At 34.4% G+C, this 17,681-nt stretch overlaps 2 protein-coding genes across 8 annotated transcripts in view; one reads left to right on the forward strand and one right to left on the reverse strand.

Moving 5' to 3' along the window:
• The window catches only part of LOC124232194 (lysine-specific demethylase 6A-like), a 173,640-nt gene that overhangs the window by 93,375 nt on the left and 62,584 nt on the right, over positions 1–17,681 (reverse strand). For 6 of the 7 annotated variants that reach the window (XM_046649157.1, XM_046649159.1, XM_046649158.1 and 3 more), the window contains exons 7-8: positions 13,228–13,282; positions 8,223–8,257 (exon numbers count right to left, since the gene is read on the reverse strand). In XM_046649157.1, the coding sequence (XP_046505113.1) occupies positions 8,223–8,257; positions 13,228–13,282 (90 nt within the window). Of the gene's footprint in view, positions 1–8,222; positions 8,258–13,227; positions 13,283–17,681 lie in introns of those variants that run through there. The other variant, XM_046649161.1, reaches the window with a different exon arrangement.
• LOC124232196 (heat shock 70 kDa protein 1-like) lies at positions 9,438–12,118 on the forward strand. Its single transcript, XM_046649162.1, is given in 2 exon segments — positions 9,438–9,823; positions 9,825–12,118. Coding segments are annotated over 2 exon segments (1,926 nt in total). The 5' UTR covers positions 9,438–9,487; the 3' UTR covers positions 11,415–12,118.

Consider the following 17,681-nt stretch of genomic DNA (forward strand, 5'->3'; position numbering starts at 1 on the left):
GTATAATGTTAAGTAGGTGCGAGGAGTTACCATCATTTCCTTGTCCTGATCATAGTCAAAATGTTTTAGAGGAATGTGTACTCTTAAAAAAAGATACTTGCTTTAGGACCTCTGTGTGTGTGTTACATATGTGCATACATATATTTATTATCTGTAAAAAAGAAATCCTCAATTCTTATTTTTCGAATGTTATTTATGAGTTTTAAATTTTGCTCAATGTTTTCCTTAGCATCTATGCAGATTAACATTGTATTTTTCTTTTAATCTATTAATAAGGTGCATGACAGGGAGTTCATAGTATTGAAACAAGCTGCATGTCTGAGATAAATTTCATCAGTCAATTATTTTCTTAATATGGTGTTGGATTCTCTGTTATAGTTTTTTATTTATCAAATAAACAATAGATATTCATCTCTAGTTTTCTTCTTGGTACTGTACTAATTTGTAATTTTGGAAAATTTCAAACATACACTAAAGTACAAAAAAATTATAATAAAGTTCTATATACTCATCACCTCCTTACAACTATCAAATCATTTCAATTCCCCACACTTCATTATTCTGAAGCAAAACCTAGACATCATTATTGTTATATCCACAAATATATCAGTATATATCTCAAAAGATACATAACTATGGGGGCCAGTCCAGTGGCTTAGTGGTCAGGTTCGCATGCTCTGCCTCAGGGGCCCAGGGTTCACTGGTTTGGATCCCTGGTGAGGACTGCACACCTCTCATCAAGCCATCCTGTGGAGGTGTCCCGCATACAAAATGGAGGAGGATTGGCAGAGATATTAGCTTAGGGATAATCTTCCTCACCAAAAAAAACGCATAACTATGCTTTCTAAAACCTAAGTACCCTACCCCCAAAAATATAATTACTTCCACATGTGTCAAAATTTACACAATTTTCTCCTACTCCCTTTTTACGGTTGGTTTAACTTAGGACACAAAGAAGATTCAAGACTGAATCAGGATGTCTCTTAATGTCTTTTAATCTATAGGATTTCTTTTGCCTCTTCTCTCCATCTTAAAGTCTTAAAAATTTACTGATTGAGCTGAGTTGTTTATCCTCCAGTCTGTCCATTGCAAGATGGTTTAAGATAGCCCTTAATATTCTGTCTTCTCTACTTAAACCAGTACTTAAAAGAAAATGTTAGAGCTGATTTCAGGTTTCCTTTTTTGCAAGAAATAATTGCATAAGGTGGTGTGTCTTTCCATTAAGAGGTAATAAAGCCTAATTATCCTTCTTCAGTGATATAGACAGCTACTGATAATCATTGCTTAGATCCATTATGACGTATTAACTGGAACATTTCTATACAGAAAAACTTTTGAAAGCTATTTGGTTACTCTGATGTGCAGTTTATAAAAGAAAAACAGAGTATGTGTTCATTCCATAGGCTCTCTTAGTACTTACTAGTTTTTTGAGTAATAGGTTGACTTATAAAATCATCTAAAGATGACCAATATTTTCTGACACCATGAAATTGTGAAATGCAACATACTGAATAGATTTCAAAATATATCCAATCTTTATTCCCAGTGATGTTTAATTTATTCCATTTTTCGCCAATAGAATACTCCTGGGTTCATGACAAGACTCAAACAGCTTCATTTATATAGCTCCTGGATATACAGGAGCCTAGCTGGGTGTCTCTGAATGAAAATAATACTTGAAAACTACAATAACATTATTTGGTAGATAATATGTAATACACATATAGACAGTGGACAGTGATAACAAAATGGGGTAACATATGTCAAGGCTTTTAAAATGCAGCTGGGAGGGCCTTAAAGAAATGGGCTGAAGTATGCACACCACATCTGTTATCTTGACCTTCTTTCAAGACATGCTTACTCCCATAGGTAAGAACACTTTGCCTTAGAGATGGCTTTAGCAAACAATCACATATAGCTACAAAGTAACATTTGTGGCCAACACCAACTACAAGTTTAGCAAAATAACCTGTGTGATTTATCTATTTTTGACTTTATAAACCCTTGCCTGTTTTATCTCCCTTGGAGCACATTTTGGGTTTCTACTTTAATGTGTGTCTTCTGAACTGCAATTCTCATTGCCTAAATAAATATCTGCTATTGGAACTGTAGTAAATTTTCCCTCAGTCAACAATACAAACACACAATTCTGTATGTATAGCAGAATAGCAATGCAACGATTGCTAACAACGTGAATTATTGAAAGCAGTTTAAGATTTTTTTAAATCTTTAGTGGTATTCTACCAGAGATGTACAGTCAACTTAGTTAAGGTTATTTTGAGTAACTTCTTCCTATGTGCTTATTTCCCCAAATGAATGCATAACACAGTTCCCTTGTTTAATTTTATTCTTTTTTGTTTTTCAGCCTTTTGAAAATTTCCTTCTCCTGACAATAAAACATCGATAGGCTCTAAAACCAAAATCACAAAACAAATGTAAGCCCTGAGAGTTGGTTTTTCTTTCCTTTTTTTTTCTTTTTGAGGAAGATGAGTCCTGAGCTAACATCCGCCGCCAGGCCTCCTTTTTTGGTGAGAAATGCTGGCCCTGAACTCACATCTGTGTCCATCTTCCTCTACTTTATATGTGGGATGCCTGCCACAGCATGGCTTTTCAAGCAGTGCCATGTCTGCACCTGGGATCTGAATAGGAGAATCCTAGGCAGCCGAAGTGAACATGCACACTTAACAGCTGCACCACTGGGCCCTAGTTTTTCTCTTTTCTAATCCAAACGTATGACTTAAGCTTTGACTAAAGAGGTATCCACTTCAAATAGTGATCCATTTCAAACTAGCTAGCTATCTCGAAAAAACACACTGCCAGCCACGTGACCAGTTAAACAAACAGGCCGTGCTGTCCCCTCCTTTGTTTTAGAGATATTGGCTGATTTAGGTAACTAACCATTTAGGATGCTTGTCTTTCTCTTCCCAATCTTTAAATTCCTGCACCTTGGTTTTAAACTCACCAATAAAGAGTGAACTCTCAAAACCCTACTCCACCTTACACAACAATATAAGCAGAACCTCAGGCCCACACTCTTTCCCTTTCTCTGCTTGCAACTTCATTATGTGCCTTGTGCTTTCCAGGATCCATGAATAATAAACTTGGGGCTCTTTAGAAGTTTTCTGAAGGTTGTTACTGAAGGCATCTTGCAATCATTATAAGAACGACAAAGGCCAGTACAGCCACAACAGTGGTTACTGATAGGCTGACACCGGTACACAACAACAAAGTATAAGTTGAGAGAGCTATACAGTGTATTCACGTCCATTTAACCATGCTATTCCAACCTTCTTGCAGATAAGCATTTGTTAAAACATTTTTATAATTTATCCTTTGACTCTTTTTAACATGAATATACACACCCCCAAATAAATTACAGCATTTTACACTTTGCTTGGTCTGTTTTTCTTTATCAGAGATCTTCCCAAAGAGTATGCAGAAATAAATATTCCTCATTCCTTTAATATGTAAATGAACTGCACTGGAGAGTACAAAATATAACATATTTTATTCAATTTCTTCCCAACTGATAGACATCTGCACTATTTTGGTCCTTCCCAACAAAGCACTTGATCTCACTGATCTGTTTTATTTTGTGCATGTTATTCATCACACTGCATGATTATTGTATCTTTCCCCATGAGAAAATAATTCTCTATTTTTCCAAATGGCTAGAACTAGTTATATATATATCAGGGATGACAAACTAGGTAAATGAGAAAACACATAGGAAAGACCATAAAATAGGAATTAAACAAGAGAAGAGAGCAACATTTATCCTATTTAAAATTCCTAACATCTTACAAAACCTAGCCATAAATTCAATGAAATGTCCTCCAACTTCCTCACAGAGGGCTAATTAATCAATAAAGAGAGAATGAAAGAAAACAAAGGCATGCATGACAAAGCACTAGTTTTCCCTGACGGCACTGGGAGAGCACAACATTTGGAGTCCAGATATGTCATGGAAATAGGCTCTGCAAAATACATGCCAAGTATGCAGATAAATCTCAAAATGACTACAACCTTGAGAAACGGCGAAGAATTACATCATGTCATATAACACATGAAGATCAATTTTAAATCATGCTATTGCTTCACTGGATTATGGTCATCCACCCCAGTTTGAGAATTTAACAGGGGGAGAAAAGGAAAACTGAAGCAAGCCCAGAAGCTAAATGATGTCTGGTATGTTTTCATACATGTTGTCTGACATTCAGTAAAGAATTCAAAGCAAACTGGAAAAGAATTAAGTGAAAACCAAGGAGAGAAAAAAGTAAACAGAAAAACAAAGCGACAGGAGATTCAGATATTAAAATTATTAAACATTGACTTTCAAATAACTATGATTAATCTGTTCAAGAAAATAAATGATAATTTCAGCACAGAATTGGCAAATATGTAAAAATCCATCAGAAATTTTAGGAGAAAACAGGAATAACTGAAATTAAGGGCTCAAAAGTGGTTTAACTGCAAATTAGGCACAAAAAAGAAAAAATTAGTGACATGGAAAATAAATCCAAAGAAAATACAGATAAAAGGAAAAACAATAGAAAGAACAGAGAGAAACATAAAAGACACAGTGGAAAGTGTAATACACAAGAATTTAGCTGAACAAACAGAGAAAGAAAATAGAGCAAGAGCAGTTTTTGAAGAAATAATCTCCCAGCATAACATGAAAGGACAACAAGGTATGGATTCAAGAAATAAGATAAACCACAAATAGGAAATCAAAAAGATGTCATGGTAGCAAAACTTTAGGAAACCAAACACAGAGAGAAATTCTTAAGCAATCAGCAAAACACAACCCAACAAAATCAGAGTGAAGGTGCACTTAACATTCCAAGATTCGCAGTAAGATTCTGAGATTTCTCAACAAGAAATAATAAAAATCTGATGACAATGAAACATAAATTTCAAGAACTGTGGAACTAAAGCAGATTCCTACACCCACTGAAACATTCATCAACAAAAGAAAAGGAGAGAAGATTTTTAATTCAGAATGGGATAAGAGCAGACTGTGATATAAAAAGTCATGTTTAATACTACTAACACACTTCTTTAGGAAATGTTTTAACGAGCAGGCAAGAATTTTAAAATAAAAAAATCATAAATTATGTAGGAAAACCTAAACACAACCAACTCTACCTGTTGACATAGTGTGTCCAAAAACAACATAATATACCTTCTTTCTAATAAAAACATGTATCATTAATCCAGACTGTTGATATGTGGCTGCAGAAGCAATCTAAAAAATCCAATAGATTCAAATGATAAAGAATAAATAGCAGATTTAAGGTAGAAATCAATAACAAAACAATCAGAAAATTCTTATATCATTGTATATTAATCATCACATGATACATAAACCGTAGGTCAAAGAAATAACATACTGCAGCTGAAATTAGAAAACATTTTGAAATTAACATTTAATATACTAAACTTGTAGAATGCATCAAACCATGTTTAGAGAGCAATTACTTTCACATTGTTTTTTAAAACTAGAAATCAACCACCTAAGTATGTCAAAAATTTGTTAGACAAGTATAATCATGATTCCAAAACTCCAAAGGAGCTTACAAAATAGTAAAAAGTGAAAACCAATCTCTTTCATGAACACAGATGTATCAAGCTTATACAAAACATTAACAAACTAAAATGAGCAATTTATAAACAACAATAATGCATCTCAATGAAATTAGGATTACTTCAGGATCACAAGGCTGGATTACAATGTGAAAGATCAAATGTTAATGTCCACTTCCAGACAAGATGTAGCAAATAGACTTTCCTTTATTTCTCCCATTAAATCCAGTTAAAATCACTCACATTATTACATATAAAATAAACACAGGATATTTCAAAAGATGGGGGAAAAAAAAGTGAACCAGTTACAGATATTTGGACTCAAGGAATAGTAATACAGCAGTAAGTTACATGAAGTTTTGTTTGTTTTGGTTTGTTCACTTCATTTTGTTTTGCCTCAAGTATACCTTACTGAGTTCTGGAGAAGCCACAACTGTGAAACACCAACAGGTGCAAACATAAAGAGCCTCAAGAAAAGACTGATCTTTCAAGCTAAAAAACCAGGAAAGGGGCAGCCAAAGACAGAAAACTTTAGTCAGTAAATTCCCTATTCCAGCAAATACACGTGGCTCCAGTCTCATCTTCATCACTAGTCTATAAGTGCAATAAAATAACATACTACTATATACATACTGTGCCAACGTCAATTTCCTTGTTTCGATATTATACTAGGTAACCACTTGAAGAAATGGGATGAAAGGTACACTTAATAACTTCTTAGAAGTTATAATTACTTCAAAATAAGGAGTTTGAAAAAAATCAGTATAACTCATGAGAACAACAAAATAAGGGTAAAATTCCATGTTCATTCAAAAAACTTCAGAAATTACTTAATAGCCATAAATAAAAGCTAATAATGACTCTAACATATTTCAGAAAATACAATTATCAGGTGACAGAAGATGATACTGTAAGAGAAAATGAAGTTTTTACAATAAGACCTTTCATTTATAGGTGAAAATTAGAAAAATCAAAAAGACTTGCATGCATCTCCATAAAAAACTATTTCTCTTTCAAATTATTTTAATAGACTATAAAGAATTATCAGTAGAATTTGTTAAATAGGAGAATTTTCTTTGATTAACTAGAAAAAGATATCCCTGAGATCAAGTATTCTTGTACATACCATATGAAAGTATACAACTCAAATATCCCTTTCTGATAAGAACATATTTGGTTCCAACTTCATGCCCCATTCTATTATAATGGTTATCAACAACACAATTTAATAAGAAACATATTCTAATTTTTAAAGACTCAAATGGGAAAATTCTGTAACTTCACTGATTATTCAAGTTCAAAATTTATACTTTTCTTTCTTTGAAAATTGCAATAAAATGAAATGTTTTAATATCCCATAATATTCAATGTACTTAAAATCACTTTCTCTACATCAAGATTATTTAAAAAGAACATAACTAATAAAAAAAATTTATCTTATGATAATCATATAAGAAGGCTGACAATTCTTAACATGCATCCTATAAAATAATCCCAGATCACCGGGATATCCTGCCTTGAGGGGATATCAACTCTGATTCAGTAAATAGCAGAACCTGGGGTATGCGGAGGGAAGGGGTTGGGGATGGAGGAGAACGAGATACAGAAAACTGACGCTGATTTTTTTAAAGCTCCTCGTGATGGCTACTCCATAAGCTCTTTTGGAACCAGCTACATAAATGATCTCAAACTATCTTATTGCATCCATTTATAATATGAATAATGGAAGATGCCAGCACCTTTCCTCTTCTGGGTATAATTCTACATAACATCTAGCCCCATTTGATTATTTTACACTTGGACAAAAACAAAAGAATAAACCTGACAATTTTGTACTATACAAAGTGGGTTCTTCTTCTAAAAAGCTACTATTAAATATGTTATAACTCACAATAGAAATACAATCACAAATTTTCAACCACTCATTATGGACAAACTCTAGGTATGTTTTTTCAGTATCCTATCAACTCCCTGATTTTCTACCACAGACCGCAAATTTATATCTTACTACAGTTTTTAATTTAACAACCAAAATCTGCCACACACAAAACATTCTAAAATTAAACTGAATTAATTTAAAAAATCTACCTTGAAGTAATGGCAATACTATCACAGGGTGACTATACTGTGTGTTACAAATGATGTTTAAAAGATATTTTTAATATCAGAGAAAAACAAAAGAAACTATTTTAAGACAATGCCTTACTATAAACATTCACAAAAATTTTTTTTTAAAAACTAGATATTAATATTAGCATAGTGGAAAACTCCCTAATTACAGTCATTTCACAGCATGCAGATGACTCAAGACAATCATATTAAATGACAGTTCCTAATATATAGCAAGTAGAGTGTTTTGGAAATTTATTACATGTAATGAGTAGAGGGTAATCATAAAAACTATACACATACTGAATACAAACTTCAAGTATTCAGTAAAAAGAATTTCAAACACATTTAAAGAGTGTAAAATATCATAATAAGCAAGAGTATATACCCAGAACTCAATTAAATTGACTTATATTTACTTCATTTTAAAGAATAAAAATGTTGTATATAATTTATTGTACTTAAAGTATGGATGAGGACTTTGTTGTTAGTTCTTGTTCTTGTTTGAAGTAAGTTAAAACACTTACCTGGGTTTCATACAAGTGGGCAATATGAAATTGAACTACAAAGAATCATAGAGAAGGATTAATTACAACACTGCTGGAGATTAAGGCAATAAATAAAAATAGAGATATTATAAACTATAAAAGAGAAAGAAATGCTAAAACTACAGATTATAAAATTTGATTCAGAAGTACTTTTGTTTTTAATAAAACAATAAATAAATTATGAAAATTAGCATGTCATTATTAAATAAAAACTTACTCCACCTATTTAATTCCAAAAACATTAACATACATTAAAAACATTAAAAAATAACACTAAATAAGTATACAAAGTTAGAATCAGCAATATTAACTAAATATAATCTTGTAAATGTACGTATCTCAACAATATTCAAAAACTTTCACCTTAAAAACACAGCTAAACTACTATTTAATAAAAATGTTTTTTAAAAGCACACATTTTTCCTTTATAGCAAATCTCATATAACAATATTTCTTAAAAAGTCATAGATCAGGACAATATTAGTAAAAACACAAGGGGGAATGACTCCCTTCTTTCTGGTTCTTCAGAATTACAAGACTTCTATTAACAGAAGGGAAAAAAGGCAAATCACCTAAAAAGCAACATTGCGTACCTGAAAAATCAAATAAAGGCAAAACACTTTTCTTTCTTTTTTTGAAACTCTTACTCATGTTCAATTCCCAATCACCAGAGCATGAGCAAATCAACGAAGACCATAAAGATCAACAAAACTAAGTCACAATAATTACAACCAAATTCTAGCTATTTGAATTTTATATTTTTTATTTGTCAATGCCAAATCTCTCCTTGTTTTAAGTTTTAGCTGAGAGAACTTTTCAAATTTAAAGGCGAATAATTATGTCTGGGGATTTTTCACGAAAAGTTTCATAGCAATCATGAAATTATCATTAAGATAAATATAATATGTATCCTTTTCTGTCCTTTATTTTTCCTCCCTGCCCACCCTTTTTCTCTTTTTTCTCTCTCAACAAATGGCATGCACAAAATTACTTCTAGGAAGCATTAAAAAATTACCAATTCTTGAGTCGCGTTACAATGGAGATGCTACCCCTGACATCATGGGCCAGTATGGAAGCAGGATGATGGGACCGGAGCAGGCTCAAAGTTGTAGGGCGGGGTGGGAGGGGGTGGGAGGACACCGGCTGCGCAGTTTCGATGTTGAGGGCGCCCTCAATCAGAGGGTTCTGATCCGAACATTACCAAACTGGATCGAAGGCGGAGGGACACGAGGCCTCGTAAAGCCATGGCTGCTGCTAAGGGAATGGCCATCGGCCTTGACCTGGACACCACCTACTCATGCGTGGGGGTGTTCCAGCACGGCAAGGTGGAGATCATCGCCAATGACCAGGGCAACCGCACCACGCCCAGCTACGTGGCCTTCACGGACACCGAGCGGCTCACTGGGGATGCGGCCAAGAACCAGGTAGCCATGAATCCCCAGAACACTGTCTTTGATGCCAAACGTCTGATCGGCAGGAAATTTAATGATCCTGCAGTGCAATCAGACATGAAACTTTGGCCTTTTCAAGTAATCAATGACGAAGGCAAGCCCAAGGTAATGGTGTCCTACAAAGGGGAGAAAAAAAGCTTTCTACCCTGAGGAAATTTCTTCTATGGTGCTGACTAAGATGAAGGAGACTGCTGAGGCTTTTTTGGGCCACCCTGTCACCAATGCTGTGATCACTGTGCCAGCTTATTTCAATGACTCTCAACGCCAGGCCACCAAGGATGTAGGTGTGATTGCGGGTCTCAACGTGCTAAGAATTATCAACGAACCCACAGCTGCTGCCATTGCCTATGGCTTAGATAAAGCAGGTCAGGGAGAGAGACATGTTCTGATCTTTGATCTGGGTGGAGGCACATTTGATGTGTCCGTCCTGACCATAGATGATGGGATTTTTGAGGTAAAGACCACAGCTGGGGACACCCACCTGGGTGGAGAGGACTTTGACAACAGGCTTGTGAGCCACTTTGTGGAGGAGTTCAAGAAGAAACACAAGAAGGACATCAGCCAGAACAAGCGAGCCATGAGGTGGCTGCGCACCACCTGTGAGAGGGCCAAGAGGACCCTGTCGTCCAGCACCCAGGCCAACTTGGAAATTGATTCACTTTTTGAAGGCATCGACTTCTACATGTCCATCACTAGAGCCCGGTTTGAAGAGTTATGTGCAGACCTGTTTAGGAGCACTCTGGAGCCTGAGGAGAAGGCTCTTCGTGATGCGAAGATGGATAAGGCTAAAATCCATGACATTGTTTTAGTAGGGAGCTCCACCCATATCCCTAAAGTTCAGAGGCTGCTGCAGGACTACTTTAATGGCCGTGATCTCAACAAGAGCATCAACCCTGATGAGGCGGGGGCCTATGGGGCTGCAGTACAGGCAGCCATTTTGATGGGTGACAAGTCTGAAAAGGTACAGAACCTGCTTTTGTTGGATGTGGCTCCCCTGTCCCTAGGGTTGGAGACAGCGGGGGGCGAGATGACTGTCCTGATCAAGGGCAACTCCACCATCCCCACCACGCAGACACAGATCTTTACCACCTACTCAGATAACCAGCCAGGGGTATTGATCCAGGTGTACAAGGGCGAGAGGGCCATGACACGGGACAATAACCTGCTGGGACACTTTGACCTGACTGGAATCCCTCCTGCACCCAGAGGAGTTCCTCAGATCGAGGCGACCTTTGACATCAATGCCAATGGTATTCTCAATGTAACAGCCATGGACAAGAACACAGGCAAGGCCAACAAGATCACCATCACCAATGACAAGGGCCGCCTCAGCAAAGAGGAGATCAAGCGCATGGTTCTGGAGGCTGAGAAATATAAAGCTGAAGATGAGGCCCACAGAGAGAAAATCTCTGCAAAAAATGCCTTAGAATCCTATGCTTTTAACATGAAGAGTGCTGTGAGTGATGAAGGCTTGAAGGGCAAGATTAGTGAGTCTGATAAAAAGAAAATACTGACTAAATGCAATGAGGTCCTCTCATGACTGGAGGCCAATCAACTGGCTGAGAAAGATGAGTATGATCATAAGAGAAAGGAACTCGAGAAAGTGTGTAACCCAATTATCACAAAACTCTACCAGGGAGGATGCGCCGGGCCTGCCTGTGGAAGAGGGTATACGCCTGGAAGGGCTGCCACAGGCCCCACCATCGAAGTAGTAGATTAATCTTTTATCTGGAGCTGGAGGGTGCCTTAAGATGAATTTTGTTCTCCTCATCTTCAAACGTTGTTATGATTCTTGAGTTGACTGGACCTGAACCTGTTACCGCCTCTTTGGGATTCTGACGGAGGTGTCTCATATATCAACTTTTGACATTCCAACTTTCACCTCCAAACTAGGCCCCTCTTTGAACCATTGATGAATTTGAATGTCTATTATTTATTTCTGGCCTCCCCAACTTTCTTCTTCCTGTGTGGATGGTTATGTGTCACTCACTAAATTTGTTCCTAAAGCACATTAAAAAAAAAAAAAATGTACCAATTCTTAAGCTCAGCTCTTAATGAATCTGATTCAGTGAGCCTGTGGTGTGAAGGCCTGGAAAGCTGTCTTGTTAAAAAATTCTCCAGCTTTCTATTAACTTCTCTACATCCAGATTGAAGAACACTGCACTAGATTTCCATAAATTCCTTTCCATAAAAAGAGAAAAATTAAACATCCAAATTTTGTAATTAACTCTAAAATCAAACAACTTTTTGGTACAATGTTACTGCTCTATGTAAATAGTTATACATTACAAGGTAACTAATCACCTATGAGGGAGAATAGAAAATCTTCCTTGGTGAGGAGAAAAATACTATCCCAGGTTAACAAAACAAAACAAAACAAACAAAAAAACCCCTAAAGAACCACAAAAAAAAAGTCCCATACATACAAATGACATCTTTATTTTATAGGTTAAGAGATTTTTTTCCCTCTCCCAACATAGCTTTCCTTACCATATGAAGTCCAGTTAACACAAATCTCATCTAACTGCACTAAAGGTAAAAATAAGGCAAAAGATGTAAAAAATCTATATCCCATTTTCCCCAACCTCATACCCATCTAATAAAGACAATGAAGAGAAAAACAGCTAACTGGCACCCCAACACCATCTGAACTTCCTCTAGATTTAGTTTCAGGTACCACGATCTGGCTTCTAGATCCCGTAAGATACAGCATCATCTTTTATAAGGTAAAAATCTCCTATTTCATTCTTAAATATACTTCAAAAGACGTGCTTAAATATACAACTAGAAAAATGCTCAACATGGCAATTTTCAATTATACACACTGAAGTTTTGACAATATTTCAAAAAAGTCTTGAAATTTAAACTTTCCTCAGAAACACTACTTTTGAAATACTAGAATAAATATTATCCCAAAGGACAATCTTATGAAGGAAGTTTCATATTGCCTGATTCTTTTCGAAGATATTAACTGTATACATCCATTATAGTAGCTCCAAAAACAATATGTATTTACATTTGTAATTTATTCATAAATAAAAACAAACTTTCCATTCAGTTCTTTTTTACTTTACTTTGAATACTTCTGATCTCCCCAATTAAACAAGCATAAGAGTTTCAAAGAATAGCCATAGCCTATGGAGTATACAAATCCTCAAAGGCAGTAAATTTCAAGAAGGAAAAGAAGTTTTCTGTTTAAAAAGACAGACACAAAAAGACAATAACTACAATGATACCTAGCACAAAGTAGGCAATCACAATCACTACATGTTAGTGCTCTGTGAGAAACCAACATTTCTATAGTTATCAAGTAATCATGTTGATTATCTTTAAAAAAAAATAACAACCTACCCAAATCAATTGTTTTAAAGTCTCTGAATCAGGTTTGTGTTCTTCGAATTCTGTACTCAATAATCAACAGAAACAAAAGTACAGAAGATTTGAAGAGGTATTCATAGCCTTGATTTGAAACATCCGACGAATATTCTATTCCTCAAAAAGACAAAAAAACTATTGTACTTACAAATACTTACTTTCAACACTGGACAAAGTACAGGGATTACAGTCAATCAAAGCTAAATGAAAATGCTGTTAAGACAAAAGTGAAAACATTAATGCACTAAATTTAGAATTGCATAAAATCAATTTTTATAATTTAGGCTTTTACAGTCTAACATACAATAAGGAAACCATGTCATATAACTAAAATATAGTAAACCAAAAAATTACTATTATTCAAAATCTATTGTGGAAATTGAAGTTAATTCCATGAGATAGTTAAGAATGGAAACTGTGGGGGAAAACTAATTTTATTTCATTATTCTATTTTTTTTACCTTTTTTTTTTTTTGGTGAGGAAGCTTGGCCCTGAGCTAACACCTGTTGCCAACCTTCCTCTTTTTGCCTGAGGAAGACTGTCCCTGAGCTAACATCTGTGTCACTCTTCCACTATTTTGTATGTGGGACACTGCCACAGAATGGCTGCTGATGAGCAGTGTGTAGATCCACACCCAGGATCCAAACCTATGATCCCTGGGCTGCCGAGGCAGACCGCATGAACTTAAGCACTACACCATCAGGCCAGCACCTTTGTGTCTATTTTCAGTAGGTAAAAAAATTTGAATATTTCAGTATTCAAGTAAACAAAAAAATTAAGTATCAGAAATGTTTAAATGAGATGTGTGTCATTATACAAAAATCTGAAAAGGCCAATGGTATCTTTTAGAACATCAATAATTATCTTAAAATGAGACGAACTTTAGAAACCCAAAAAATACTATGAGCATTAACTTAGAGAATAAAACATATCCGCTTTTACTGATTCTCCAGGATCACTGTATTTCAAGACATTTAGAAATTGTAACCCTACATATATAAATCAAGCAACCCATCTTCAAATTCATCTATGACACAGAGTTGTCCTTTTAAAAGATATGCAAATCATCTGTGAAATATATACAATTGTTTGTGAAATATTAACATATGTATATTATAGCTCTACATCTAACCATATCAGCTAAATCTATACAGAATGTAAATATACTTGTAAACTCTGCCTATGGACACACACATGTATAAGATAAATGTCAGATACATATCTAACGTATATAATCTAATAATGCTAACACTGATACTGCTACTAATTAGTTACTAACATTAGTTAGTAATACATAATATTCTAATGTATAATTTATATGATATCTACTACATATTTTTATATATATATATCACTCATTATATGCCTACAGTTGTTACTGAAAACATGGGTAACATAAAAATACTAATTACCAAAAACTCTGAGTAACATCTGATGTCTACTATTTATTAACATAAATGTCAGTTATATAAACTATTTAATAGAAGACAACAGGCACTTGAAGTTTTTTTTTAGTTAAATAAAAATAATAGGCCCCTTTCAACCATTCTACAAACTATTCCCACAAACATCCATTTAATTTTCAAAGCCTCCATTAATTTTTCAACAATTAAAATAATCAACTATGATACCATTAAGAAACCAACGAACAAGTTACTCAATTATCAACTACAAAAGGGTCATTCGTATCTATAATTCATATATCTAAAATTGTGACAGACATATTGATCCTTAATGTTTGAAATGTCACCTTGTACATGTAATCCAAACAGTATCTTCTTTGTGAAAGAAAATCTTCAGCAAGTTTTAAGAAGTATGTTTCTACGTAAAAACTATGTTTCTATTTTCAATGTATGTTTCTAGAAATATCGTTTCTATGTTCTATATAACCAGATGTGAATGTGAGATCACTATGGAACCAAGCAGAACTATGCTTCCTCAACTAGCCTCAATTAACAAGAGGACTAATATTTATTATCTGAGATTGTAACCAACGAACAGTTACAAATAACATCTTTGGTAGGAACATTGTAGGTGGTATACACAGGCCTATTAATGCAGGTAGATGGTAAGTAGGCCAACGTTTTCAACAAATGGTGTTTGGAAAATCAAGCAACTACATAGAAAAGAATGAATATGAACCTTTACCTTACACCACATCCCAAAATTAACTCAAACTGCATTAGAGATGAAAACATAAGAACTAAGAGTATAAAACTCTTAGAAGACACAAGAGAAAAATCTTCATGACACTGGGTTCGGCAATGACTTCTTGGATATGACAACAACGGCATAGGTAACAAAAGAAAAACTAAACTAGGAGTCATGAAAACTTTTAAAAAGTTCTGTACACCAAAAGAAACTTCAAAAGAGTGAAAAGAAAGCCTACAGACTGCAAGAAAATATCTGTAAATCATCTATCTGAGAGACAATTAACATCCAGAGTATATAAAGAACCCCGACAACTCAACAACAGGAAAACAGGAAAACAAAACTGGGCAAAGAATTTGAGTAGACGTTTCTCCAAATAAGATTAAAAAAAAAAAATGGTCAATAAGCAAAAGAAAAGATTCTCAAAATTTGTCATTAAGGAAATGTAAATTGAAAATCCAATGTAACTTCAAGTCACTCCCATTAGAATGGTTAATTTGAAAAAAAAAAAGAAAGGAAAAAGAAGTGTTGGCAGGATATGGAGATTTTGCAACCCTTGTGTATAGCCTGTAAGAATATAAAATGTGTAGACACTAAGCAAAGGTTTAGCACTTCTCACAAAGTTAAAAGTACCACACAATTAAGCAATTATACTCCTAGGTATATTTCCAAAAGAACTGAAATAACTGAGTCAAACCATAGCAGCATTATTTACAACCACCAAAAGGTGGAAAAACCCAAATGTCCATAAACAGATGAATGGATAAACAATGGAATATTATTCCACCATAAACAGGAAGAGAATTGTGATATATGTTAGGACATGGACGAACTCTGAAAATACTATGTTAACTGAAATAAGCCAGATATAAAAGGACAGAAACTGTATAATTCCACTTACACGCGGTATATAAAATAGTCAAGTTCACAGAGAGAGAATGCAGAACAGACAGTATTTGGGGGAAAAAGGGAATGGGAGGTTATTGTTTAATGGGAGCAGAATTTTTGTACAGGATGCTGACAAATTTGAGAAACAGACAGTGGTGATGGTTGTAAAACATACTGAATATACTTAATGTCACTGAATCATACTCTTAAACGTTTAAAATAATACTATGTTATGTGTCTGTTAGCACAATAATAAAATAATTATACTAGTATAATATAACATACAATAGTATAATAATAATAAACGCAATGCTGGAAAAAAAGTCTGTTACCCTATATGTAGTGCATTTTTAAAAATTTAAGGCTTAAAACATATTCTGAAGTAGATAATTACTACAATGAATATGGCCCTTACCTAGTAAATATTTTGTTCAGTCAACAAATTTTGACTGAGAACCAATAATGCACAAAATGGTGAAAATGCTAATGAAACAATGAGCCAAAACACAAAAGTTTTGGACTTTATTAATGTCCAATCCTGATTGTGAAATTATACTATAGTTATGCAAGATATATGCAAAATATAGTTATGAAGGAAACTCTTTGATGAGTGTATGTGAACTCTCTGTACTATTTCTTACAATTGAATGTCAACTTACTATAATCTGAAAGCTGAAAGTTAATACTAAAAAGCAAAATTGGGGGAAAAAATATTTTCCTCAGAAATGTCCAACATTTGAACACTTTGAGTAACGCTTTTTTTCTCTTGTTCTGCAAAGCCAAATGTGGATCCTTACTGTCCTACCAGAGTAATACAAAACTATTTTATAATATGTGTGCTTTTAAATAGAAAGCATATTTAATTGCTTTCCTCTAGACAGAAAGAGAAGCATAACAGTCACACTTCATACTGTACTACATTCCTAAGTCTATCTGGAAACCACATATTATAAGGTAATGTGAGAAAACAGAACTTTCCTAAATGAATCATCAAAGGAAATAAACTGACCTGAAAAGAAATAATTTCCAAGAAGACACTATTTCAGTACTATTACAGCAAAACCTTCAAAAGATGCAAAGAGATCTGTATAATTCGAATTGCCTAGTCTATATTTAATCTGGTCAGTGTTCCAGAGCCTACAATGAAACCTGCCTTGAGCAGTAAAAATTTGAAAGCAAGAGGAAAATTACTGCTTTACTGTTCCAAACCCAAGACACCACAAAATGTCAAACATTTTCAAACAGCAAAAATCTTGCAAATGTTGACACCAAAAGTAAAGGCAACAAAAGCAACAATAAACAAGTGGGATTCCATGAAACTAAAAAGCTTCTGCAAAGCAAAGGAAACCCAGAATGAAATGAAAAGGCAATGTACCAAATGGGAGAAAATACTTGCAAATCACATAGCTGAAAAGAGGCTAGTATCCAAAACACACATGGAACTCATAAAACTCAATAGCAAAAATGATTAAAAAATGACTAAAGGAGCTAAACAGACATTTTTCTGAAGAAGACTTACGATAACACGTAAATGAAAAGATGCTCAACGCCATGAATCATCAGGGAAATGTAA

This window comes from Equus quagga, unplaced genomic scaffold, assembly GCF_021613505.1.
Source record: "Equus quagga isolate Etosha38 unplaced genomic scaffold, UCLA_HA_Equagga_1.0 HiC_scaffold_32_RagTag, whole genome shotgun sequence".
NCBI lineage: Eukaryota > Metazoa > Chordata > Mammalia > Perissodactyla > Equidae > Equus > Equus quagga.